General features: G+C 42.2%; 2 protein-coding genes across 2 annotated transcripts; one reads left to right on the forward strand and one right to left on the reverse strand.

Moving 5' to 3' along the window:
* Positions 1-179: 179 nt before the first annotated feature.
* Positions 180-5,646, reverse strand: hdc (histidine decarboxylase). The gene is made up of 12 exons (XM_030096839.1): positions 5,588-5,646; positions 5,311-5,483; positions 5,076-5,189; positions 4,858-4,980; positions 4,624-4,761; positions 4,389-4,532; positions 4,001-4,067; positions 3,715-3,877; positions 1,701-1,791; positions 1,504-1,602; positions 1,277-1,378; positions 180-975 (listed from the first exon to the last, which is right to left on the reverse strand). The coding sequence occupies exons 1-12, from the start codon at positions 5,613-5,615 to the stop codon at positions 205-207; spliced, it is 2,013 nt and encodes a 670-aa protein (XP_029952699.1). The 5' UTR covers positions 5,616-5,646; the 3' UTR covers positions 180-204.
* Positions 5,647-14,509: 8,863 nt separating this feature from the next.
* Positions 14,510-24,460, forward strand: usp8 (ubiquitin specific peptidase 8). Its single transcript, XM_030091963.1, has 19 exons — positions 14,510-14,613; positions 15,203-15,383; positions 16,249-16,393; positions 16,514-16,599; positions 16,730-16,871; positions 17,367-17,409; positions 17,548-17,719; positions 17,852-18,014; positions 18,115-18,256; positions 18,461-18,747; positions 18,836-19,288; positions 20,052-20,126; positions 20,218-20,522; positions 20,811-21,032; positions 21,121-21,331; positions 22,502-22,738; positions 22,950-23,092; positions 23,188-23,320; positions 23,479-24,460. The coding sequence occupies exons 2-19, from the start codon at positions 15,280-15,282 to the stop codon at positions 23,635-23,637; spliced, it is 3,222 nt and encodes a 1,073-aa protein (XP_029947823.1). The 5' UTR covers positions 14,510-14,613; positions 15,203-15,279; the 3' UTR covers positions 23,638-24,460.
* The last annotated feature ends 95 nt before the right edge of the window (positions 24,461-24,555 follow it).

Raw genomic sequence — 24,555 nt, forward strand, 5'->3', positions numbered from 1 at the left:
TTAAAAAAATAAAATAAATCGAAAATTTCACATTGTGAAAGTTTCAGCCAGTAGTCTTTATTTTCATTTTAATTATTTGCAGAAAATATATACACACACAAAAATACAATCTTAAAATCAAGAAATCAATTATCAGTGATTCTTCGAAAGCTGACCCCAGGCTTCCAGCGACCCCTCGGAGCTGGGTTTTGATTGCTCTCAGGATCATTGCAGGAGTTTTGGAGCAGCAACATTTTCCACTGGCGTTTGAGAGGGAGCGATGTTGGCTCCAGGAGAATTGGACATGCAGTTGATTCTTCTGCATGTGAAGGAGAAGCGTTTCTGGGCTGTCGGCGACACCATCAGAGGGCAGCACAGCTGATGCTGCCCACGCTGCATCCACTGGTTGCAGAGACTGGGCACGCTGTAGAACTTTTTCAGGACCTGTTTCCCCAGCAGATTGGAAGGCACCTCTGTCTTCTTCGCCTTGGGAGAAGTTCCTGTCGGTGAAGGCATGGAGAGACCTCCAGTGGTCTCTTTGAGACTGGACCGTTTCTTGAAGTCGTAACCAGACCGTGGAGAGAAGTAACTGTGAGGCAGGGGGTCGCTGTTGCAGCTGAGGGAGCGCATCGGCCTCCTCGATGGATTCCAGGCTTTGTCGATCCATAGGTCCACTTGAACTTTGTCCAGGCTGGCCACAGTGTCCTCCTTTTCGTCTGACCTGGAGTCTGAGTCCAGGGGTTCTTCAACTCTCATCACTTCATCTTCCCCTTCTTTTGACTCCTGGGTGTTATTCAAGCTGTCGGTTTCAGCCAGAAGAGCAGCGGCTGTTTTAGAAATAATGTTCCAGTCCTTGCGAATGTCATCAGCAGTCGTAAACTGAGAGGTGACTGTGAATCGGATGATGCATTTGTTGTGAATTTCTGCAGGAATCAGGTACATGGTACCTGATCGAGTCAGTCTCCTCAGCAGCTCCTGGGTCGAAGCGTTTCCTGCCTACGGTGAAAAAAAATAACAAAACATTGCTTGAGGCTGCAATCCTAGAAAGGTGCACGACTTCCAAGCAAAACAAAGTCATTTTCAGTGGCCTTGAGTCTTTAGTGAGAGTAAAGATTGAGTATTGCTCTGCCCTTCACCCTCAGCTGATAAAAGTTGACCTCATTCAGGAAAACTACCTTTGCACAGCATTTGACAGGGAGATACGTTCATCTCATTAATGATTAACCACTGAAAGACTGGTTGCTTCATTGACATGGTGAATACAGACATTTTATTGTTGTAAAATCACGCAACATACTTTCAGACAGAAGACAACCAGGCCAAGGTGTCTCTCTGCAGGAACCTCGAAATTCAGGTCTCTCTTTATGTGTGACTCCAGGAGCTTCGCCATCTCAATCCCCTAAAAATGACAATAAATTCAGAACATTAAAGAAAGATTCTGATATTTGAAGCCATGCTGTTGTATGCCAAGTGGTATTATTTGATAAGATAACTGAAGAAGAGATAGAAGTAGGTTCCTCCTACATGTCGGATATGAGCCTGCAGGTTTTTCAGGCCGAAGGCGCGCATGACGAACCAGAGTTTCAGCGATCGGAAGCGCCGACTGAGGGGAATTTGCCAGTGCTGAACAACAGACAACAGGCGGCTTACTACAATAAATGAGTCGGGAGTAAAACGAAATCGTTGATTTAAGGAAGGTGATGACGATGACGGTTTCTTACCATGAAGTCTGTGGCTGAATGTGAGTTTTCATGTCTGAGGTAGACGGGATCCACACTGAAGGTCTGTTGAAGTTTATATTTATCCTTCACCCTGAGTAAACCACAGTAAAACAGGTTAATGTCAAAAAGCATTTCTTACATTGACTTTTAAGAAGTTGTTTGAAATGCACCTTTAGTTTCAAGCATAATAGACTTTCACAGTTTGGGAAAAGATGTTTCAGACCCCCCTTTTTTATTCACTCAGTGTCATGTCTTTCATCAGTCCCTGTAGAATTGTGTTGATGTATTTTTGTATTTTAACCTTATGGATACCAGATTACAGAGGGAAGATTTTCCCACGAGAAATTGGCCAACAACTTTATGTGCTCTTTAATAAACGTAAACTAAATATGACTCAATAGACTTATTGGGCATGTGTTCGAAAACAATGTCAATGGGCTACATGCACAGCTCCATTACTTCCTGAAGTTCAGACAGCACCTTTATTTCCTGTCTTCCATGATAGGATGAAGTGATGAATCCAGGTGTGTCTGACCATTTACTGAGTTCAGACACACCTGGATTAAATAGTTCATCCTATCATGAAACACAGGAAATAAAGGTGCTGTCTGAACTTCAGGAAGTATTGGAGCTGCGCGTATAGCCCATTGCGGCAGCTTCTCTGAGCACATGATGATGCTGCAGGATCAATTTAAAGGAGGGGTATTATGCAAAATCCACTTTTTTGAGCTTTGTATAATGCTATAGTGTTATTTCCCCATTAAAAAAAAAAAAATGCATGGAGTTGTTTCCTGAACCATTCACACATATTTGAGCAATCCCTGAATCTCCCCCTGGCAGCCATGTTGAGTGCTGAACCGCTCGGTGCTGCACAGCTCCGCCCATAATGCACAGCTCCACCTCAGCTCTGACGTAGTCTGCACAGCTCCTCCTGCACAGCTCGCGAAATACACCGCAAATAGCCGAGATGGACGCTCTGAGGGGGGCGTGTTGCTAAACTGAGGGAATTCTTAAAGAGACAGGGACCCATTTCCAGTTGTTTTAGGCAGCCATGATGCAGAGGCAAAGTTTGATTTAAAGGTGCATTAAGGAGTTTTTCAACTTTAAAAATACTTATTTTCCACCATAAATATGTTACACATTTTTAATGATGTGTACAATGTGCCCTAACATATTCATTACAAGAACTGCTAACAGCGCTAAATTGTCACTTGAATGTTGCAGTGCCGGTCCGGCACCAGCATTTTTTTGGGGAGAATTTGAAAGGAATGAAGTAATACGCGCTCCGGCTGGCCTGATGGAGTTAAGTTTCGTTTTGTCCGCCATTACTCCGCCAGATGCTTAGTGAGCAACAACTGAGCAGGATCTTCCAGAAAGTAAGAAAAGACTGGATTCTAGCACTGCCACAGCTCCAGCACAGACTCCACCAGGTAAAAGCAACTTAAATTTTACTCGAGCGCTACTAAAAGAGCAAAGAAGGAGTTCCTCTCTTCCGTGCACGCGAGCCACAGGCACGAGTTTTTCACAAAGCTGCATTACGCCCAAGGCCTGCAGGGGGCGCTGTTTCGCATAAAACGTGCAAACTCCTTAATGCACCTTTAAGTTGTTTTTGACACATGCAGCTTTCACCATCCAACTTTGGGCAAAGCTGTTGCTTGAGTGTGCTGTAGATTGATACCAAAGGACTAAAAACACATAATACCCCCCCTTTAAAGTATGTGCACTAACTGGAAATAGAAGACATTTTGCTAAAGCAGAGATCCTAATCATGAGAAACATTAGAATGACTGGTAAAAAAAACACATATTTTCAGTAACTGACAAATTTGTTTCTTATATGAAAAATTAGTATCATTACTTTTGTAGGGAAAAAACATGGGTTAAGGTGATGATTTGTGAGTTCCCTTTGATACTCAATGTACTTCTGTTTAAATTTACCATCACCAAGGCTCATTTGAAACCATTTGCAGACCCCCTTTTGAGTGGCCTATAGGTGGAATAAAACCTTGACTCACCAGAAAGCTGTGCAGTCGAAATGGACCATCATCCACTTGGAAGGATTAAAAACAAAAGAGTCTGAAAATTCGATGCCCTGCAGGGACCAGCGGAGCTCCGGGCAGAAATAAGCCGAGCCGGCATACGCAGCATCAACATGGAGCCAGAGTCCCTCCTCTTCACCTGTGAACAGGTTTAGATGAAGCATTTGGTTTTTAGCTTTAACACCAGTCAATCTGTGTTTAACATTGAGCTTTACTGTGTTAAAGACAACAAGGTGTTTGATGTCCAAGCTTCGTGACTCACACACGGGCCCCAGTTCAGACAGCTTGTCGAAGGCACACACTCCTGTAGTTCCCAAAGTTGAACAAAGCTGAAGAGCAGCGAAGTAAAATCTCAGATGAAATTCAACATCTCCTAGAAATAAGAATTCAGTATTGTGCTCTTTCTAAAATCACATCTCATTTTACTCATGTTCCATGCATAGGAAATGTTACTATTCAATTTCAATATGACCAGTTTGATCATTCTTTAAACATTCTTTTTGTCCAATCATATTTTCACCAAACAATAACGAATGACTGAGTAAATTAGAATAAATCACATCTGACAGTGAAATAGACGTGTGTTAAATTTCCAGATATCTGCTTGTATCGTGGCGCCAGCTTCACTCCCCATTCGCCTGTGGGCATACCAGAAAAGGCACCAGTCCTCTCCGTCTGTCTTCTTGTATGGCTTGTTTCAAAGTGTCTCCTCTCAGGGATAAATTCTCATCAGAGGGAAGGAACCTGATCTTCACCAGAGAGATCAGCCCTGCCTTCTCCACTGAGGAGTGGGCCTATCAAAGTAAAGATGCAACAAATAGAATTTTTCAATTTATTGTGTCAAACTCAGATAAAGCAGACTGCACGAGCAGCGGTGAACCTGACCTGATCAGAGGCGTAGGCCACAAGTCTTGAATTCAAAATGGAGTCATCCACCTCCTGGTCCAGCTCGGCTCTCAGCTGCAGAATTTTGTCTTTCCGGGCAGCCAGCAGAGCGACCAGCGTGCTCTCACTGACCGTACTCTGGATGTCAGGTTAACACAGAAACATAGTAAGAGTTTTCGACAGGAAAGACAAAACGAAACAGAGGAAAGCTTTAAAACGAACAGATCAGCAAACCTGCAGTATGCCTCCACCTCTGCTGTCAGGATGATGATGCAGGAAGAAGGAAGGAAGTCCCAGTGCCTTACACAGCCAGTCCATCACAGTGGTTTCCAGCTCTGTACATGCTGGGCTTGAAGCCTGTTGAAACGTAAAAAGAAGAGTAAAAATCATGACAATGTTATGGAATTACTGGGGAAAAAAAGAGGTTATTTTGGGATGTATTGCTGCCTTACCCAAGTGAATCCAACACAATTTATAGCGTCAGCCAGCATGTCCCCAAGCATGGAGGGCCATGAAGTCAGACTTGGGTAGTATGCATGCATGTGAGGGCTCTGCCAGTGAACCACCTGGACAGAATATATTTTTACAAAAGGTGTTTTTATTTACCCCTTTTCTATTAAAAAATATGTTTTTAATGGACAGATTAAACAAACGCCATCTCAAATTGAGAAGGTAGCTTGAGCTTACCCCTGGCATGATGACTCTCTCTATGTCATTGAAGATGTTCTCCCAGTCCTCCGGCTCAACAGGCGCACTATCAGGAAGGAGCTCCTTCATGTAACCCGGCTTCACATCTGGAATGACCCTCCTCTCCCGGATGGACCCCAGGTACTTTGAGATGTAGTCCACCAGCTCCTTCCCTAAACAATAACAGACACTATAACATCTAGAAAGACTCAAAATTACATATATTCACGGAAGGATTAAAAAAAAAATGGGGAAGTCAAATAGATCCCACGGTTACCTCTGCGATTGTATTCCTCTGCCTGCATGCTCAGAGATGAAAGCTCCTCCAGTTAATGCTTGTTGTGGAACAGGTGCTGCAGTGATGCTCTGTGAGCCCTGCAGCAGAGATCACACAACTATATAGAGCTCATTGCGAAGAACACGCCCCAGACGGATGACGCATTAACCCCATCAAACGGCACTTCTTCCGTTTGTTCTAAACATTTACCTAGCCCCTGTGAATATGAAATGTTTGGCATGAAAAAGCCGAATTATAGCGTTAAGCTAAATGACACCGTGACACAGGCTTCTCAAAGGTGCAGTCTTTAAGATGTGGAATTGCCCTATGCTTCGCTTCTTTGCTTTCCCTTTTGAGCCCTTCTGGAAAAATGAGCAGACCAGTGAGTGTGGAGTGATTAATAAGGAGTGGTCAAATTCAGTTAACGGCTGCATGTCTGCTTTGCTTAAGAAACTGCTGCCATTTTCAAAAGATCCAATATCAGCCGTCACTTTTGCCAGAAAACATGAAAACTACGCCAGGGAGCTATCAACATAGGAACAGGTGGTCACTGCTCAGGGCTTGAAGATTATTTTGCGAAACTGCGATTCAAGAGTTGCACATCGAAAAGTTTTTTTTAGCTGGCATTAAACTTATCAAAGGCAGGATGTAAATGTTTAGGTTATATTCACTAGAACTTGAAGTAATAACATAAAAGGGCATTTTTCATGGAGATTAGCAACATTTGTGAGATAACTGAGTTATTCTTTTTTTTTTTCACCTTGGAATCCTTGAAAGGTCAAAGGTGACAGAATGACTTGGAGTGAACATACCAGTGTCACCACAGATAGATCACCAAAATAAACAGGAAAAAACTTAAGGCTGCCAAAAAGATTCCAGGATAAAGCGAAAAAGGAAAACACATAGACGGGTGTTATTTTTTCCAAACTCCATCATTCATCAGCTCGTGTTGCGTAAGTCTGCATCTCGGGTCAAAGGGGAGGTTTGCACATCGTTTCCGTTAATGGCTAATTCTCACAAATTTCCTGAGCTGAGTGAAAACAGCTGGCTTTGAGAGTTTGTTTTTGCTGTGGGGTTATTTTCATACATGAATGAGTTGAATGTGAGACTTCATGGTTTGTACCGAAGAAGAATGCAACACTTTGATTCACTGGCAACAGAGGCAGAGCAACAACACTTCTCCCACTGAAATGGAGAGTAAATTTCTCTACAGTGTTCACCAAAAAAAAAAAAAAAAAATGCTTTAAAAATGTACACTAGTCTTTGTATATTCATGCTTTGCTTTGTGTTAAAAACTTAGATGTAATGGTTTTTACATGTTATTGATATTATTTCATACAAACACTCCGTCTGTTTGTTCTGATCTGAAAAAGTCAGATCTTAATTCTTTTGGTGATCAAACCACCAGGGCACCAACACACACAGACACACATCCAGGTTTGTACTTATTGAAGGGCAGAACAAAAAGGCGAGTGGTAGGGTTTGTGACAGGCGACCAGAAAAACAGATGAAAAAATGACAAGAATCCGTGTTCAGCCAGATTACGGTTCTTGGTTAAAACAAATGATGCTCTGTTACTTCAGATATGTCCCACTGTGAGGCTAAACAAGAAACATCTAATCTTATTGAAGCAGTGAACGGATTCAACGTGTTTTAATGTGCTGGTAGGTGTTGTTACCTTTCGATAGCGCAAGAATTAATGATATTTAAAAAAAAAAAACACCCCCAATTTAAAAGGAGAAACAAATACATTTAACATTTATTGTTCTTCATTAATTTAATTTTATCTGAATAAAAAATATGATATTAAAACAATCCCATGAAATGATGATACTCCACAAATCAATTGTAATCTAAGATAAACACAGCATTTCAGGAAACGGCCAGGATGAATGAACACACTGCAAAATCGAAAAGCTGATAGGAGAAACTCATGTGTGCCGCTCTTTTTACGCCGTGACAAAAGCTGAAGCAGCACCTGGGCCGTTTACATCCCCATGCTGTTTACTGGACATTGTGTTTGACATGTGATAGCTTCCATGGGGCCCTTTTAGAAAACCGTCATTGGGTTTCCACTATATTCAACTGCGCAAAGAAGGATTATGATGAAAGGCAAACAATTCATTGAAATCAACAAAACACCAGCAGATGTTTGTCAGAGTCATTTGAAACCTGTATCACTGTTCCTTTGTATTAAAACCGGAGGGTTATTGTTATTTTAGGGAGGTTCTGATAATGGAAACGCACTGATTTAATTCATTGTGTTCTCTTGAAAAGTTTTTCATACAGATAGGTTTATGTATTTTCAACTTGGGGTTGGGTTTTTTTTCATAATGGACATGTCCTGTCACCCTAATTATTAATTTTTAATCTTATTTTTTACTGCAGTTTCACACATCAAAAGAAGGAATTACAGCAGGCTGTTCTTTAAAACGCGTGGCACTCACGACATGATGATATAACCTTATTTTCAAACCGTTACTGGTTTTAAAACAGTTTCAGTTTGTTTTTTACTTGTTTAACCAATTCTCATTAATCATCTGACCCTTAGCGTGGACAGAAACCTTTGATCCCTAAAGGCAAAAGCAGGTTTATCCAGTAACATGCTCATGGCAGCGGTGTGTTAGTGACACTGAGCAGGTTTAAGTGCTGTGTGATATGGACAACAGTAGAGCTGGACTATTGTTCTCTTTGCGTCCGTTCACGTCACATATATGTACATGTTTTGATATGCTTTATATATTTCACCTTTTAGCCATAACACACTTCACTGTTGGGTAGTCGTAGTGCTACATATGGGGATATTGAGAATTGAATCCTATTGAGATTTATTTTCATCTACAAGTTGAGTGGCGTATGTGACCTGCAACTGATTTTAGCACAAACGAGTGACAACGATGGGATTCAACCACTGTCCTGATACGTCAGGTTTGTATTTTTTAAAAAAGAATTTCACTGTCTTTCATCTTCTGGGCTCAAACTTCAAAAGTAGAAAGTACAACACGCTTTTCTTTAGCGCACGTGGCACAAATGACAGGACGACCTAACCTTATTTTGAAAGTGTTACTGGTTAGAACAACTTTATTTTTTAACTTGTCTAACTCTTTATACACCTCTAACCCACAGCATATGGAGAGACCTTTGAACCCCACAGGTAATGTGAGTTTTAACCAGTGCCCTGGCAGCTGTGTGTTTTGTGATGCCGAGCACAGACGTGAGTGCTGTGCGATACGCAGCGCAGCACAGTGTGACTATTGTGCTACCGGTGTGCGTGCACGTCTGAAGGTTCTGAGCGTGATGAAAGCAGGTTTATCCATTACGGTCCAATTCAAGACTAATCGCCGGCCTGTGACATCAAAGTCAGAGTGCTTCATGTTGGGGCTCATTCTGTTTGCTTTTATTCAAATAAGATGAAAAATGCCATCTTGACATCATCCTGTGACAAAGGAAACAGTGAGACCGATGATCCAAAATCAAAAGCCAAAAGCGTTTCTGACAAAGAGGACGTTGCCACATGGGTTTGTCATGTGTAATGATTGGAAAAGCACATCCGTGAATAAAGATGAGCTTGTGAATGAATATGACGATAGATGAAAAGGGAATCAGTGGATTCATTTAGATTTAGTTTTTCATGTCAAAAATCATCTTTATTGAAGGGAGTGAAATAAGTGTATTGGATTATTAAAAGGTTTTCTGTTCAACATGATTATTGTCCTTTTTTTTTAATCAACCTAAACTTCAAACTTGTGATTTGATGATGAATATTTAATCTTGCAGTATAAATTAGAGAGCACAGTCGAAAAACTCCACTCCCTTCAATGTCACACAGTTTGCGTCAAGCATCACGGCTGAACCCAGCAGCAGACTTATCCACAGGTGTAAAAGCCCATAAAGTTTTATTCAACAATCCAGGTGAAGGTTATCAGAGGGTGATCCAAGGGGGTCGTCCGAAACCAAGACCAAGAGCCACAAAACACAAGGAGAAACGTGAGATGTCGAGACATGAATGGTACTGAGATGATCTGTTTACAGACACAAGAGGGAAAAGGGTTTAAATAAATAGCAAGGCTACGACACAGGCGACTCACACACAGACAGAACGAGGGCAGACAGGAGGGAATGAAGAAACAGGTGAGACACGCAGACTTGACAGAGACAGAGCTGGAAAGCTGATGGTACCCTGTAGGACCCGTTTAATGGAAAAATACGGGAACTTCAGGCTGTGCTCAACAAGAATAAATATAATTTCTAAAATCCTGTTAGCAATCGCTGTCGTGGCTGTACTAGACTTGCATGTAACCTGCAGGCTGGCAAGCAACAACTTCAGCTGCAGACTGAATATGAGTCAGTGGTGTAGTGGAGGGTATGGATGTGCAGGGAGGACACCACCTCCGAGTCTGTTAAGTTACTGCAAAGACTTCCTGGTCATTTTCACCAATCAGAGTTATGATTGGTGAGGAGGCGATGCTTTTGTTCTTGACAATCTCTTATTCAGAACATGACCTCTTCCACAGCAGGTTAGCAGTTCAGCGGAAGTTACCTTGCTGAGTTACAGTAAGGCGTAAACCTGCTTCAAAGTGTGGAAAATCCACATTAAACCTGAAGTTAACTAGATAAGTGAAAAACCGACTTCGTAGGCCTCAGGTCAACTCTTATGGAACGTGCGCTCACCTGTGAATTAGGTAGTTGGGGCAGCGACGCTGAAGCTCAGCCAGATAGAGGAACGATTAGGCAGCATCCATCAGAGGTCCTGCAGGGATGAGAAAGACTCATGCTCATCTATTTAAAATTTCCACAGGTCTAAACATTAAATGGGTTGCTGCACCCAAAGACTGAAAGTGAGTGGAATTGACGTGTGTCTGAAACGGTTCTCCTTCTCCACCCTCACAGGAACCCAAAATGTATCAGCTCAGGTAGGGAACGGGCTGCACAATGACTCTTCAGTCGTAAACAACACTGAAGCCACAGCTCCAGTCAGGGCTGAAGCTGTCAGGAGAAAAACCCAATGGAGGAATAATACACTGGTTAGAAAAAAAAAAGGAAAAAAGAGTGCAGACAGGCAGAATGGTGAAAATCTAAGCTTCACATTCATGAAGACGTCTAATAAACATTGCTGTTTTGTTTTATTTTGTTTTGAATGAAGCTGTTACTTCACTTGTAAGTCAGAATTGAATTTTGTTTCTATTTTTCCAGCTGTCATGGCTAAAGTCTTGATTGCTCAATCAGGCAACAATGTAAAAAAAAAAACTTTAAATCAATTATGAGATGCACCAATTTTAGATCCACACAGTCATCATCATCATCATCATCATCATCTATTGGAAAGGGTATGTGCACAGCAAGACGCCACATTCTTTCAAGGGTAATAATTGATATTATATTCAGACAATTTTCGAAAGGAAAAAAAATGCTCGTATGTTTTTTTTGGGGGGGAATATGCAAGAAAAAAATGAAAAGTGAACTGAATAGTGAACCAGAACAAGTAATGCTTTGACGACTACCTAATTGTTTGCCTAATTGGTTTCTTGAGAAATTATAATTTAATCAGTAACAACTGACGTAAAACTATTAAAATCCTTCCTCAGTCAAATAAATCAAGCTGCAACTAGAATCTCAAAACAAATTAGTATACAGGACATGATATAGTCAGTGCAAATGTGTACTGGACTTAAAATATAAATAATACAAAACAAACACAACCTGTTATAAAGTATTAACGAATTACACAACACTGGTTTGTAATGCAACTCTACTGATAGCACTTTCTTTAAAACGTCCAAGAAGAAGAAAATAGAAGCGTATTAGATTATTGAATAAACTCCCAGAGGTATGTAAATAGCTTGGTTTAAATGACTGCTGTCTTTTGTTTGGCAACATCATGTCCAAACAGAGCGTATAACAATTACAAACCACTGGAAAAAATAGTCATAAGTGAACTTCAGCTGTAGAGCACATTTAAAAACAACCAACGTGCTTCACAAAGTAACACAAAGTTTCCAGTTACATCTGCAATGGGCCTTTCAACCTGGACCAAATCAATGGAAAATGGAAGAAGAAACTGAGTTGTCACTTCAGTGGAACCTCTGTTTTCTCCTGACATACAGAAATACAAGAAAATAGGAGAATGCCATCTGCTAGTGATAAAGTTAGATGTTACTTTCTCATAATGTTAAAAATAACTATATGGTATTTGGCCTTTTTGTCTCGGTCTGCTACTTGCTTACTCTAAATAAAAATATGAAAAACTGTGCTTGAACATCAGCATTGTACACATAAAAAAGTCACAATATTTATGTTCAAACCAAATCACTCTAAAGAGTCTTATCAATGCTTTGCTAATGTTTTCCCATCTCTTAATACTAGAGATCAACTAACCACCTGCCATGCGGACATCAGCTGAGAAGTCTCTGCGAAATCACACAAAAACAAGTCCTTCGGATTCATCAGATGATGTGATCCTCTCCACCATAGAATTAAAGAGGCTCAGAGCCTCACCAGACTGCATTTGAAAAATCCTGTCCTGCACTTTAAAAACTAAAGGTTGATTCAAACGTCACTACAAGTATTTTCAATATAGGAAAAATCATGAGATGTGTCATGCTTGTTTAAATTTAACCAATTTCTCAAGAGTAGTGGACACAACTCCACACAGGGACCCGAGCTGAGATATGGGTGACGTTGCCATGAACGCTGCCTTGTTGCTATCAATCTAACATTAGTCTCAAAGCCAGGTGAGTTTGTAAAAACATGCATAATGCAGCAGTTTTTAGGAAAAGTGTTTTTTTTAATACTTTCACTGGACTTCACACCAGAAGGTTTCATTAAAATTAGGTTCATGTCAAGATTGTAGTAAGTTTCAATAGAAAATTTATTTTTTTGTGACATTTTCATCACAAATGCTCAGTACCACAATAAAGAAAAACTATAAAGTTTACATTTATAAGCTATTATGGCACTATTTTTTTTATTGTTATTATTTCTGGCTCCCTCAAGATGAAATTGTGCTGTTTGTGGCCCCTGAACTAAAATGTGTTTGACACCTCTGGCTTAAACATGGCAACATTACAGCTGTCAGTTACTCAGTCAGCTGTTTGTAACAGCGCCCCTAGTGGAGAGAAACACGAGACAACACACTCCTTCTTTACTCCTTTTACAATTAGAGATTTGTGTGCCCTTTTTCTTTTCTTGCTGGTTAGCGTAAATTTTTTCTTCTTTGTGAAAAACAACTTAAATGACCTCTACTTTTTTCACCGTATACTGTTTGACAACTTTTGCTTGTTTTCTTGTGTGGACAGAAACTATGGAATTGTAATTCATGCATTACCTACACTTTATTAGGCAGACCTGTCCAACTGCTCAACACAAATTTCAAATCAGCCAATCACATGGCAGCAACTCAATGCATGTAGGCATGTAGACATGGTCAAGACGATCTGCTGCAGTTCAAGCCGGGCATCAGAATGGGGAAGAAAGGTGATTTAAGTGACTTTGAACGTGGCATGGTTGTTGGTGTCAGACGGGCTGGTCTGAGTATTTCAGAAACTGATCTACTGGGATTTTCATGCACGACCATCTCTAGGGTTTACAGAGAAGGGTCCGAAAAACAGAAAATATCCAGTGAGCAGCAGTTCCGTGGGCGAAAATGCGTTATTGATGCCAGAGGTCAGAGGAGAATGGCCAGACTGATTCAAGCTGATAGAAAGGCAACAGCAATTCAAATAACCACTCATTACAACCAAGGTATGCAGAAGAGCATCTCTGAACGCACAACACGTCGAACCTTGAGGCAGATAAGCTCCAGCGGCAGAAGACCACACCGGGCGCCACTCCTGTCAGCTAAGAACATGAAACTGAGGCTACAATAATTTACCAAATATTTGTTATCTTTGATTAAAATAACTTAATGCACTGATCATTCAATTGTCTGTAATGTTGTATTTTACAAGTGTGATTTTATATTAAAAAAAATCTTCAGTGATGGTAAATTTGACAGAGTCAAATGGGTTTCATTCCAGTAATCTGTCTCAGAATCTGGATCTGGTAGTACACTGATATCAGAAAACTGAACAAATTCTGATCATTGGTTTTAATTAACCTGCTCTGCCATTTCCAGGTATCTGTGGCTGCATTTTAAATACTGTGTGTCTATGGAAAAAGCTATTATTGATTTATTTGTAACTGCTTGCAGTGAAGATGAACCTGCAGTGTGAGGAAGAGTCAACCTCTTCAGGATAATACCATTTGTGCATTATTAATGACAGAGTCAATGTTTACAATACTTAAACCAACAGATGCATGTTCAGAAACTTCCCAAAGTAATTTTGTTTCTGTTATGTTACATAACATTGTTATTAGTACTTCTCTAGTCATCTTCTGTAATGCTGCTTTTGAGTGAAATAATAAAGAAATAAAGAAATAGAATACAATAAAATTTAGGAACTGAAGTGGCAATTTTAGCAAAGTGCCATTATTAAGTGCAAATAACATATTGTATTATTCATATTTTCTGTGCAACAATAACGTAATCTCTGGCATATTTTCAACCACTATCAACATTATGTAGCAAAACGTAAAAAAATTACCATGTTGCAGGAAAAATAAAGGATAAAATTACCCTAATCACTTATTTGTACTCATATTGTATATTACACAATTTATAAGTTATGTTAATGGGCTGGTTGATTTTCTCTCAAAAAACAGAGAAACGCAAGGGATTTTTTTAATTTTCTGCAAAAAAAATAATGATAATGTATGTTGTAATGTATGTTAATGATTTTAATTCAATTAACAAAATGTTGGAGTTGACTGGATGGAACAGTGGGTTCACTGCTTGTGTGTACATTCTGTGTACATTATTTTAAAATGAGAGTTGTAATTCACACTAGACACCATTAGGGGGTGGTAATGAACCCAGCAGCTATTTGGCAACTCGCAGTAGAATCGTAGAAGTAACAAAAACCGGAAGAGGAGATCAGGAATCAGCTGTCAAAAAAGTAGCTAAAGTGAAAGGAGCGGATCAGAAAGAGGTACTTTTAAAATCATCCATCTCACATCAAAGAATGTGGCATAGATATCTGCTGGTGCGGCGCTTGGAGGATGCAGTCTTCCTGTTGAATGTGACGATAGCTGTGAGCGCTCGTATTGACTGCTGCTAACTGCGTGAGCTCTGAGCTAACGTGGCTAACTGGAAGCTAACCAGGAAGAAAACAAATCAAAGTTAACACTTATCCAGTTGACTTTTTTTTCTTCTGTTAGATGACGCTAGCGGCGAGTTCGTTATTCACACAGAATAAAGTGAACTCAGTTGTCCGTGAACGTACCAGCAATCGTCCAGCTCGGGGAGATGGTGTTAGCTAATGCTAGCCGCAAAAGTATTTATTGTTGTTGGTAAACCTGGCGACAGCCAGCCGCAGCCAGCAGAAAGTCATGTTAGAAACAGGAGTAACAAGGCCGCGCGACTGCTGAAAGTTACCCACATGTCGACATTTCAGCTTAATTGTTTATTTTATTTCCCCTTGACGGACTCCGGAAAGTAAAACGTGTGTTTTATGTACCGTTAAGCATGTTAAACATACTCAACGTGTGTTGTTTACTTCTGCAAACGTGTTTTTCTAGAGATGTCCAGAACCGGTGTGCAGCAGTGACGGGTTGCCTGTCTGTGCAAGCTGTGATTGGGAAAAACAATCGTAAAGATGCCTGCAGTGTCCACCGGCGTCAAAGATCTCTACCTGTCCACGTCTCTGGGCGAGCTCAACAAAAAGGCTGAAATCAAAGCCGACAAGACGAGCACCAGAAGGTAACTCCGAGGAAGTGCTACTTCTGAGATCGAGCACACTGGCGATTAGTGTTATGTTTGGGTTCTAGGAAACCTTCTCACAATAGTGAGAGATGTAGTTTGAAAAGTGTTCGCAGATTAAATGGTCTTCCATTTTCTTTAAGAATTGGTAATGATGCAACTGTAGTGGCACAAAGAAATGCATTTATCTTACTGATTACATAAGGACCAGTTCATTGTCTACATTTGCAATCCAAAATGGTTCAGATTTGCAAATCTACGTGTACATGTGGAGAGCATGCAAACTCCACACAGAAAGGCTCGGCCAGTATTTGAAAAACAGAACCTTCTCACTGTTATTAGGCAACAGCACTGACCACTGCTTTATTGTGCAGCTGATCTCTGCTCCAGTTAGTCAAATTGCGCAACTTAAGTTACATTTCCCCATTTATTGTATGCAGTCCACAAAAGCATCTATTTACTTCTGATTAATTTTACTAAAATTACTCATTAATGGAATGTATGAATAATCTCAGAGAATAGAGGACATCATATAATGAGGCTACAAATATTAAACAGCCTCAAATGTCTGATGACTCATCCTGCATGTTAGCTCTGCTTCAAATTCCAATACTTGATTTATTATGTTTGTGGAGTGTGATGTGATCCAATTCAGTTGCTCTGCGACAAATTCTATAAGGAATTCTTAGCTAGAGCCAAATATAACTCAGGTGAGTTGTGCATTTCTTTCGGCCACATCATTTAAGAGAGCAGAGTGGGCTGTAATCAGTGTGTCGCAGAGGTTAACATGGTAGCTCTAAGTATTGTCATTACAATTATATCTTGCTTAAAGTTTTTTTTTTCTTTGTTTTTTCTTTATTTGCAGCTATGTTCAGAGTGCCTGCAAAATCTTCAAGGCTGCAGAAGAGTGTCGCCTGGACCGAGATGAGGAGAAAGCTTATGTGCTGTACATGAAGTATTTAACAGTATACGATATCATCAAGAAAAGACCAGACTTCAAGCTTCAACCGGTACAGTGAACTGTTGTGAAATTGGGGGCTTTATTACAACCCTACAGGCCTGATATTCAGGTACACATGACTTTGAGGTGAACATAGCTATTCATGACTGACCCTTCTGTTCTGATATAGGAGTATTTCATGTCCTTGCTCGGTCCTGCCAGTTTCAAGAAAGCCATTGAAGAAGCGGAGAAGTTGTCTGAAAGCCTTAAACTCAGGTCAGAAGTTTTTATTTTATGTGATTGTATATTCTCCTTTAAAGCATGAACTGCCTAACATGCCTTCAAGACTCATATATCAGTGCATTTATCTTTAGTGCCTTTCGACTTCTATTTATATTTCGAGCAGGTATGAGGAAGTTGAGGTCCGGAAAAAACTTGAGGAGAAGGAGAGACAAGAGGAGAAGAAAAGAAAAGAGGAAATGACAGAGAAAGATGCTGGTAGGAGCTCTCCAAAAGCATTATCTGCAAACAAGAAAGACAGCAAAAAGGTAAAGATAAAAAAAAAAAAAAAGACCATTTCAACATCTTTTTAAATCATGTTCAAATTATAATTTGATTCCAGTCTCGCTTTAGCCTGTTTTACATACCTTTTGCATTTTGCCTAGGTGAAAACAAAATGCAGTGTTCATTCAAAACAATAACAAAGCTTATTTAATGTAGTGGAGCAGTGAGCACTGTGGCTGCAAAAGCATAAATTTCAAACATGATGTAAGGATATAGAGATCTAACCTATTTAAGTTTTAATTGTTGAGGTTAAATAATAGAACATTTTTTTTGTCTTTGTTTGCCTCATGAAAGCATTTGATCCTTTTTCTAACACAGATGTCATTATATATGTCAGTGTGTAGACTGTAATAATGAGTACGATGTTGATTATAACGTCGTAAGAATTAGCTTCATTACTGTGTGGTTAGCATAGTCATGTTGAGGAACTCTGGTATGAAGAAGTTAACAGGATTGTTTTCTTTTTCTTTGTGTTTTAGGTAAAAGGAGAGCAGAATGAACTGAAGAATGTAATTTCAAAAGGTACGCTCGAAAAAAGATGTCATAAACGCATGTAGATCTTTTAGAGCATTTGCCGAAACTTTTCTTTAAACACACAAGTTTAATGTTGCGATGTTTGGATTTTCTAAACGTGATACTGTTGCTTCGTGGTTTTGGCAGCTCCGCAGCCAGCCGGTGGAATCACGGCAGAGAAGCTTTTCCACATGATGAAGGACCAGACAATTACAACAATTGTCATGGATGCCCGCAGCCGCCAAGACTTTGAGCAGTCTCACATGCAAGTTCCAACCCAGAACTGCATCAGCGTGCCTGAAGAGGCGATCAGCCCGGGGTGAGAGCTTCACATCTGACGGCTCATTGTGGAACCACATGTCTACACCAAGTTGAACTCGTTTTCATTTTTATTCATCGCTGGTTTCAAAACATCGAAAAACACCTAAATCAGTACCTTGTGTCTTTTCAGAATGACTGTGAATCAAATAGAGGAAAAGCTGCCGGACTCGTCCAAAGAGCAGTGGAAGCGACGTGGGTTTGTGGACTATATTGTCCTGCTCGACTGGTTCAGCTCAGTCACTGATCTCAAGTTGGGCACCACCTTGCAGAGCCTGAAAGATGCTCTCTTTAAGGTGTGTCTTTCTGTGTTGTTTGGCTTCTGTGCATCGGTATGCATCATAATCCCTCCAGCATAGTTTCTCGGTGAAGTAATTGAGTTTGCGCTCCTCACAGTGGGACAGCATCACCATCCTGCGCAGTGAGCCGCTGGTGCTTGAGGGGGGCTATGAGAACTGGCTCTTGTTTTACCCCATGTACACGAGCAATGCTAAAGTTCGACCCCCCAGGCAGACTATCATCAACACCTTTCCTCAGTGTGAGTATCACAAGCGCGGCGTGCCGTCAAGTTTTCTCATTCCCTGTATTCCCCACTTGCCGCAGACTTAAATATATGTGTTAACCACCCCGACGTGGAACAGCACGGACTCATATTAAACTTGCATGACTCATCAGATGGAGCTCAGCTTTCCATCAGTCGTATTGATTTTTTTTTTTCTTCCTTCTTTAATGATGTGAACAGTGAACTTCAGCTATCCATCCCTGGAGGAACCGAAGCCTCCCGCCCCGCCTCAGCCCGAGCCCGAGCTGCCACCCGAGCCTCAGGAGCCATCGGCCCCCGTGCTGCTGAATGGCGTCACACCAGCAGAGCCCCCCACGTCTAAAACCTCCCTGATTGCCGACAGGCTGCCGGACGCCGTCGACGCCTCCATCACTGCCTCCTCTAATTCTGGGTTCGACGGTAGTAAAAGACCCCCTGCTGCCGGTGCGTCCAGCCAGTCACCGGCAGCAACCAAGGCCTTGCCGCAGGTATCGAATCCCCTCAGTCCCCTTAACGAACCCCTCAAACTTTTGTGAGTGAAAGTGCATCTGAACTTGACTGTTCTCTCGTCCTCAGTTTGATCGAACCAAGAAACCGTCGAGCCGGGCGCCAGACGAACCCAAACCCAGTCAGAACGGCTCAGCGAAGGACGCCACCCTTAACGGGCCGGCTGTTCCCGACCGCTCCGTCAAGCCGCCGTTCAGCTCCAGCTCTTCCAAAGAAGACCAGAGCCAGATGCACTCTGAGCCCAGGCAAGAGCAGGACAAGCGCCTCCAGGAGGAGAAAGAGAAGGAGCTGAAGGAGCGGCTGGAAAGGGAGGAGGCTGAGAGGAGGAAGAGCGAAGAGGAGGAGAAAAGGCATCAGGAGAAAAAAAGACTGGAGAGGCAGAAGGCGGAAGAGAAGGAGGATAAAGAGAACCGGGCATGGGACGAGAAGGAGAGGAGGGACAAGGAGCAGAACTCGGACACACCCTCAAAGAGCATGTCCCTGGATTCTCCTGCTCCCAATCACATTGTCAGTGAAATTAAGGTGAGCTTCGTTTCCTGTCCGAGTCCATCACTGCTACAGTTCCTTCATCCCTTGTCCAACACGTGAAAAGAGAATTTTGTCATCAAGATCAGAAGATCACAGAACCAAGCAGAAGTCACACACTAGTTTCAGGTCATGCTTTCTTGCTTCCTTTTAGATAAACTGAAACAATCCAGAACAGATTAGAAATGCTTTATTACCCCCACGTGGAAACTTGTTGGAACTTGTTCTATTCCTTTATTATCAGACAGAGTTGGAGTCGTCAACCCTCTTGAAACATTTTCCACATCATGTCTGACGAGCTTTCACATTTTGTCCTCTTGTGGAGCATCTGCTTCAAAATGCAGAACAGCATTTCACTGCTTTAGTGACGCCAAAAGAGACGTTCATTAAAGAGCAAACTCTGTTAATAGAAGAAGTAATCCTGCCACAGACAAGCGTCACACATGTAGATTAAACAAAATTTCTAAAATCTACTATTAGTGAACATAAACACGCTGTTGTGATGACTTAAAAGATGTATTTAATTTGACTGCTTCGAGTTTCTAGAAATGAGCAGAGTTCTTACTTTAATCTACATTTAACTCAAAGATCTCTTTATTGAAGAACATCCTCTGCGTGGCTGTTACAGTGTGGAACACCCGACTAAATTATTGAGCTCTCTGTGAACATTTTTACTCCAATGAGAATATTTTGGTTATTTTTCCAAACACAATCAAAAGCAGTTAGAGTAAAGTGAGTGTGTGTTCTTTCGTCCTGACAGCGGGAGCCGCTGACCAGAGCCAGGAGCGAGGAGATGGGTCGGAGCGTGCCCGGCCTCCCAGACGGCTGGATGAAGGTACGTCTCAATACAGCAGGAAGCTTCTGGAGATAGAAGTTAAAATGTGTGTATTTTACCAGCATTTTTTTTTTTTCCCCCTCATCACTAGTTCCTCGACACGGTGACGGGGACGTACCGGTACTACCATTCCCCGACCAACCGCGTCCACCTGTACCCCCCCGAGGTCACCGTCCCCCAGACGCCCCCCTCCACGCCGCCGACGGTCAAGCCCAAACCGCCGCGGCCGGCCGAGCCAGACAACAGCCGCGAGCGCGAGCGGGAGCAGTCCAAGCTGAAGCGCTCCTACTCCTCCCCCGACATCAGCAAGGACCTGAGAGAGGAGGCCCAGAAGAAGGCCACGCCCCCAAACACCACCGCCGCCGCCGCCGTGCCCACCATCAACAGAGAAACCAAGTGAGCTACATGGCTGCGTTTAGTACGCCACACGAATAGGATTTAGCCAGTACTAAGCACATTCTTGTCAATATTTCTAGTTTGTTGATTGACTTATTTCTGCTTCTGAATATTTTTCCCTACTACCTTGCTGGCTATTTGTGAAACCTGATGAAGACGTCATTAAATAAATGAATAATAAGACTTAACACTCAGTAAAATGTAAAATACTGTGCAGTGTTATGAAATGATTCAACCGCAGTCAGCTTGTGGTCTGATATTCCGTCGCTGTGCTCCTTTCTTCTTCAGACCTCCCATCGCTAAAGTTTATTCCAAAGTGGAGATTGTTCGGCCCTCCGCAGCCAAACTTCGCAACCTGAATCCCGTGTTTGGAGGTCTGGGCGCGTCTCTGACCGGCCTCCGCAACCTGGGCAACACTTGCTACATGAACTCCATCTTGCAGTGTCTTTGCAACACTCCCGCCATGGCTGATTACTTCAACAATAACTACTACCTGGAGGACATCAACAGGTCCGCTGCCTCATCGACGGAGGCCTGTGCCACGATCGGGCGTTTGCAATATAACGTCTTCATCTCTAATCATTTCTTCCTCTGCCAGATACAATATTCTTGGGCATAAAGGAGAGGTGGCCGAGGAGTTTGGCGAGATCATGAAGGCTTTGTGGGCTGGTCTGTACAAATGCATCAGTCCGCGGGACTTCAAGATCACCATCGGCAAAATCAACGAGCAGTTCTCCGGCTACGACCAGCAGGACTCCCAGGAGCTGCTGCTGTTCCTCATGGACGGCCTCCACGAGGACCTCAACAAGGTAACGCGCATGCATTTCTTCAAGGAACCAACATGAACCGCCACTGCGGCAAAGAAAGGACTGCAGCCGTTTCATTGGGAGTAAACCATTAACTCATCTAGATGTAATATCTCCAGTAAATATTCTTAAAGTGAATTGCTCTTTTGAAAAATAGCTTTCAAAGGCTTGCTTTGTACTTCCCCTGTATGGTGTTACACATTTACCTGTTAACAACCCAACAAGTCTTTTTATCATTTTTTTCTTCTTTCTTTTTTTTTTCTGTTTTGTTGTTTTTGTTTTTTTTTGCACTGGGTTTCATTTTGATGGCAAATTAGAGAGTAAGTAAATAGCTGTTTGTCCTTGATCCTCCGACAGCGGTGTGAGTGTGGTGTGTCTGCATCCGTCTGGTCTGATGCTCTGTCAGAACCTCTCTGCATGTGGACCCCAGACATGCCCATTGCCTGTACCGACTGATTTCTTTTTCTTTCATTTATGGGCTCCATGTACAGCTGAATGGGAGAAAAGACTAGATGAATCAATAAGATAACCACAGATATTGATTAAGTTTTTTTTTTTCTGCAACTGTTCAGATTTAAAACTTGTAAAAACACCATATTAAAAAAAAAACAGGATTTTTTTAGAAGAAGGCGGCCAACTTAGAGAAGATTTGGTGAGAAATGTCTCCACCTGTGGGTTAAATTCCAGTACTGCAGCCGCCTCATGTTGCCAGGCTGTTCGCTCCTTCACCTTAAAGAGATTTAGACGTTTGAAGTGGTTGTTAGTTTGCATTTCTCATGACACACCCTCCATCTCATCAAGTCCCCTTTTGTGTGACGTTCAAACCCGTCTGCCATCAGGCTGGTCTCGTCTTCCTCCACTTAGTTTCTGTGAAACAATTGATAATTCAGCTATACTAATTGATTATAGATTATGTTGAAGTTGATCTGTCACCCTCATCTTCCCTGCCCGTCATAGTGAGAGCTGTACTGGCTTAACTGCATGCTAACCATGCAAACAGATTTGAAAAAAGATGATCAGTAAATATTATTTTCCACTTTTCACTGCAGTGTGGTAGAATTGATTGCATAGTCAGCGTTTTGCCGTCAGCCACTGATCTTCAGTGGGATCATCATCAGTTATTCGGAGGTGTTCATTTGTAACAAGTCGTCGTTTTCTTACCTTTGCTCTCAGGCGGACAACAGGAAGCGGTACAAGGAGGAGGAAAACGACCATCTGGACGATCAGACGGCGGCCGACGTGGCCTGGAGCAAACACAAGCTGCTGAACGAGTCCATCATCGTAGCACTGTTCCAGGGTCAGTTCAAGTCCACCGTGCAGTGCCTGACCTGCCACCGCAAGTCACGGACGTTTGAGACCTTCATGTACCTGTCGCTCCCGCTGGCCTCCACCAGCAAGTGCTCCCTGCAGGTAGGTCAGAGGTCAGCTCACGTTGAAAACCAGAGAGTCAGGCAGCGACACACACATTTATATTTACATATTCATATGTTTACTGCGTCACTGTTAATATTCTAATAGTTGTTAAAAACTGTTCTTCTAAGTCAACCATTGTGAAAATTGATGTTAGTCCAAATCAGTACAGAAACAAAGTATGACTGGAGTGTTTTGTGTTTCTTGGCAGGACTGTTTACGTCTGTTCTCCAAAGAGGAGAGGCTGACCGACAACAACAAAGTGTTCTGCAGACACTGCAAAGCCCACCGAGATTCCACCAAGAAGCTGGAGATCTGGAAAGTTCCACCCATTCTTCTTGTGCATTTAAAACGGTCTGTACACGTGTTGCATTGCACGATTAGACGAACGCAACATTAGTAGGTTTTTTTTTTAAGCACTGACACACCATTCTTTGTGATTTCTGCAGGTTTTCCTACGAGGGCAGGTGGAAGCAGAAGCTGCAGACGTCGGTGGACTTCCCTCTGGACAGTCTGGACCTGGCTCAGTACGTCATCGGACCCAAACAGAACTTGAAGCGATACAGCCTTTACGGAGTGTCTGTGAGTACGAACCAGATGAATACGTTGGAAAGCTGCAGATAAATATAGCGATGAATAAATTCAGCTCTTCTCTACAATTTTTATTTATTTATTTTTTTTTTTTTTTCTGTGTCGTGACGAATTTGAGTTCAACCTCCTTTTTTCTCCCTCACTGCCAGAATCACTACGGAGGTTTGGATGGTGGACACTACACAGCCTACTGTAAGAACGCCCTCAAACAGCGCTGGTACAAGTTCGACGACCACGAGGTGTCCGACATCTCCACCTCGTCCGTCAAGTCGTCGGCCGCCTACATCCTGTTCTACTCCACCCTGTGACGGCGCTGCCGGACACGGAGAGAACGCCACGCCACGCCAGAGCAGCGATGCCCAGAGGTTGTTTTTTTCTTTTTTCGAACCACTGCTCCGAGGAGCCGCTGTGCACGTAGTCGTCGTACGTGCACGAGGTGACACGCTGGAGCTGGGGGGTGGGTGGTGAGATTGCCCCCCCCCCCCGTGCGTCTCAGACCGGCGAGAGGTGCAGGCACACAGTGCAATGCTTCAGCTAGAAGAACCTACAGCTGTTAAAACATGCCGTCTCTTCATCTTACTGATCATTTAGGGACTAAACTTCTAATCTAACCGTGTTGTAGAGCTAACAGCGGGTTCAGACGCTCCTCACTCTCATTTCCGTGCCACTCGGTGTGAACGGCAGTACCGCAGACCTGTCTCTTGGCTTTCTTGTACTGTGTAATCACAGGAATAACAGTTAGACGGCATGTCCATACCTACCAATGCTGATGTTGCACATTCAAAAAATGTAAATACTTGAGGGCAAATTGTTTATCTGTTAAGTGACCAAAATCTTTTCTTTTTTTTTTTTTTTTTTTTTTTAATTCTCAGAAAGTAGCAGGCATCATAATATCATCTTCACCAATACAAACCTTGTGTTTTAGGGGTTCCGCTGTTTAGCCTTCTGATGTTTCATACAGGAGGTGGGAATCAGGCTGCGAGTGAGATTCCAGAAGAGGACATTTAGATTCTTGCTTGTTCGTATTAGCCACATTGTTGCACTCACACAATATGCAATTTAAGTTGTTCATGTAGAACACATGGTTTAACTTTCAATATTCAACTCGGAACGCTTTACGACACTACCGACGCTGCCATCTCGTCCGTCTCGTCCGGTCCGGCCGGTGACGGGAAAACTCCTAACCGCTACCGTAGTGTTGATTCTCCGTTGAACTCTTTGCATTA

Source organism: Salarias fasciatus, chromosome 1, assembly GCF_902148845.1.
Source record: "Salarias fasciatus chromosome 1, fSalaFa1.1, whole genome shotgun sequence".
Lineage (NCBI taxonomy): Eukaryota > Metazoa > Chordata > Actinopteri > Blenniiformes > Blenniidae > Salarias > Salarias fasciatus.

Coding starts and splice junctions, on each gene's coding strand:
- usp8 (XM_030091963.1), top strand. CDS start 15,280: ATGCCTGCAGTGTCCACCGGCGTCAAAGATCTCTACCTGTCCACGTCT. Junction 16,872..17,366: donor ACAAGAAAGACAGCAAAAAG/GTAAAGATAAAA, acceptor TTTGTGTTTTAG/GTAAAAGGAGAGCAGAATGA. Junction 21,033..21,120: donor TACCTGGAGGACATCAACAG/GTCCGCTGCCTC, acceptor TTCCTCTGCCAG/ATACAATATTCTTGGGCATA.
- hdc (XM_030096839.1), bottom strand. CDS start 5,615: ATGCAGGCAGAGGAATACAATCGCAGAG. Junction 1,792..3,714: donor TTCGACTGCACAGCTTTCTG/GTGAGTCAAGGT, acceptor TGGTTTACTCAG/GGTGAAGGATAAATATAAAC. Junction 1,603..1,700: donor ATTCAGCCACAGACTTCATG/GTAAGAAACCGT, acceptor TCTGTTGTTCAG/CACTGGCAAATTCCCCTCAG.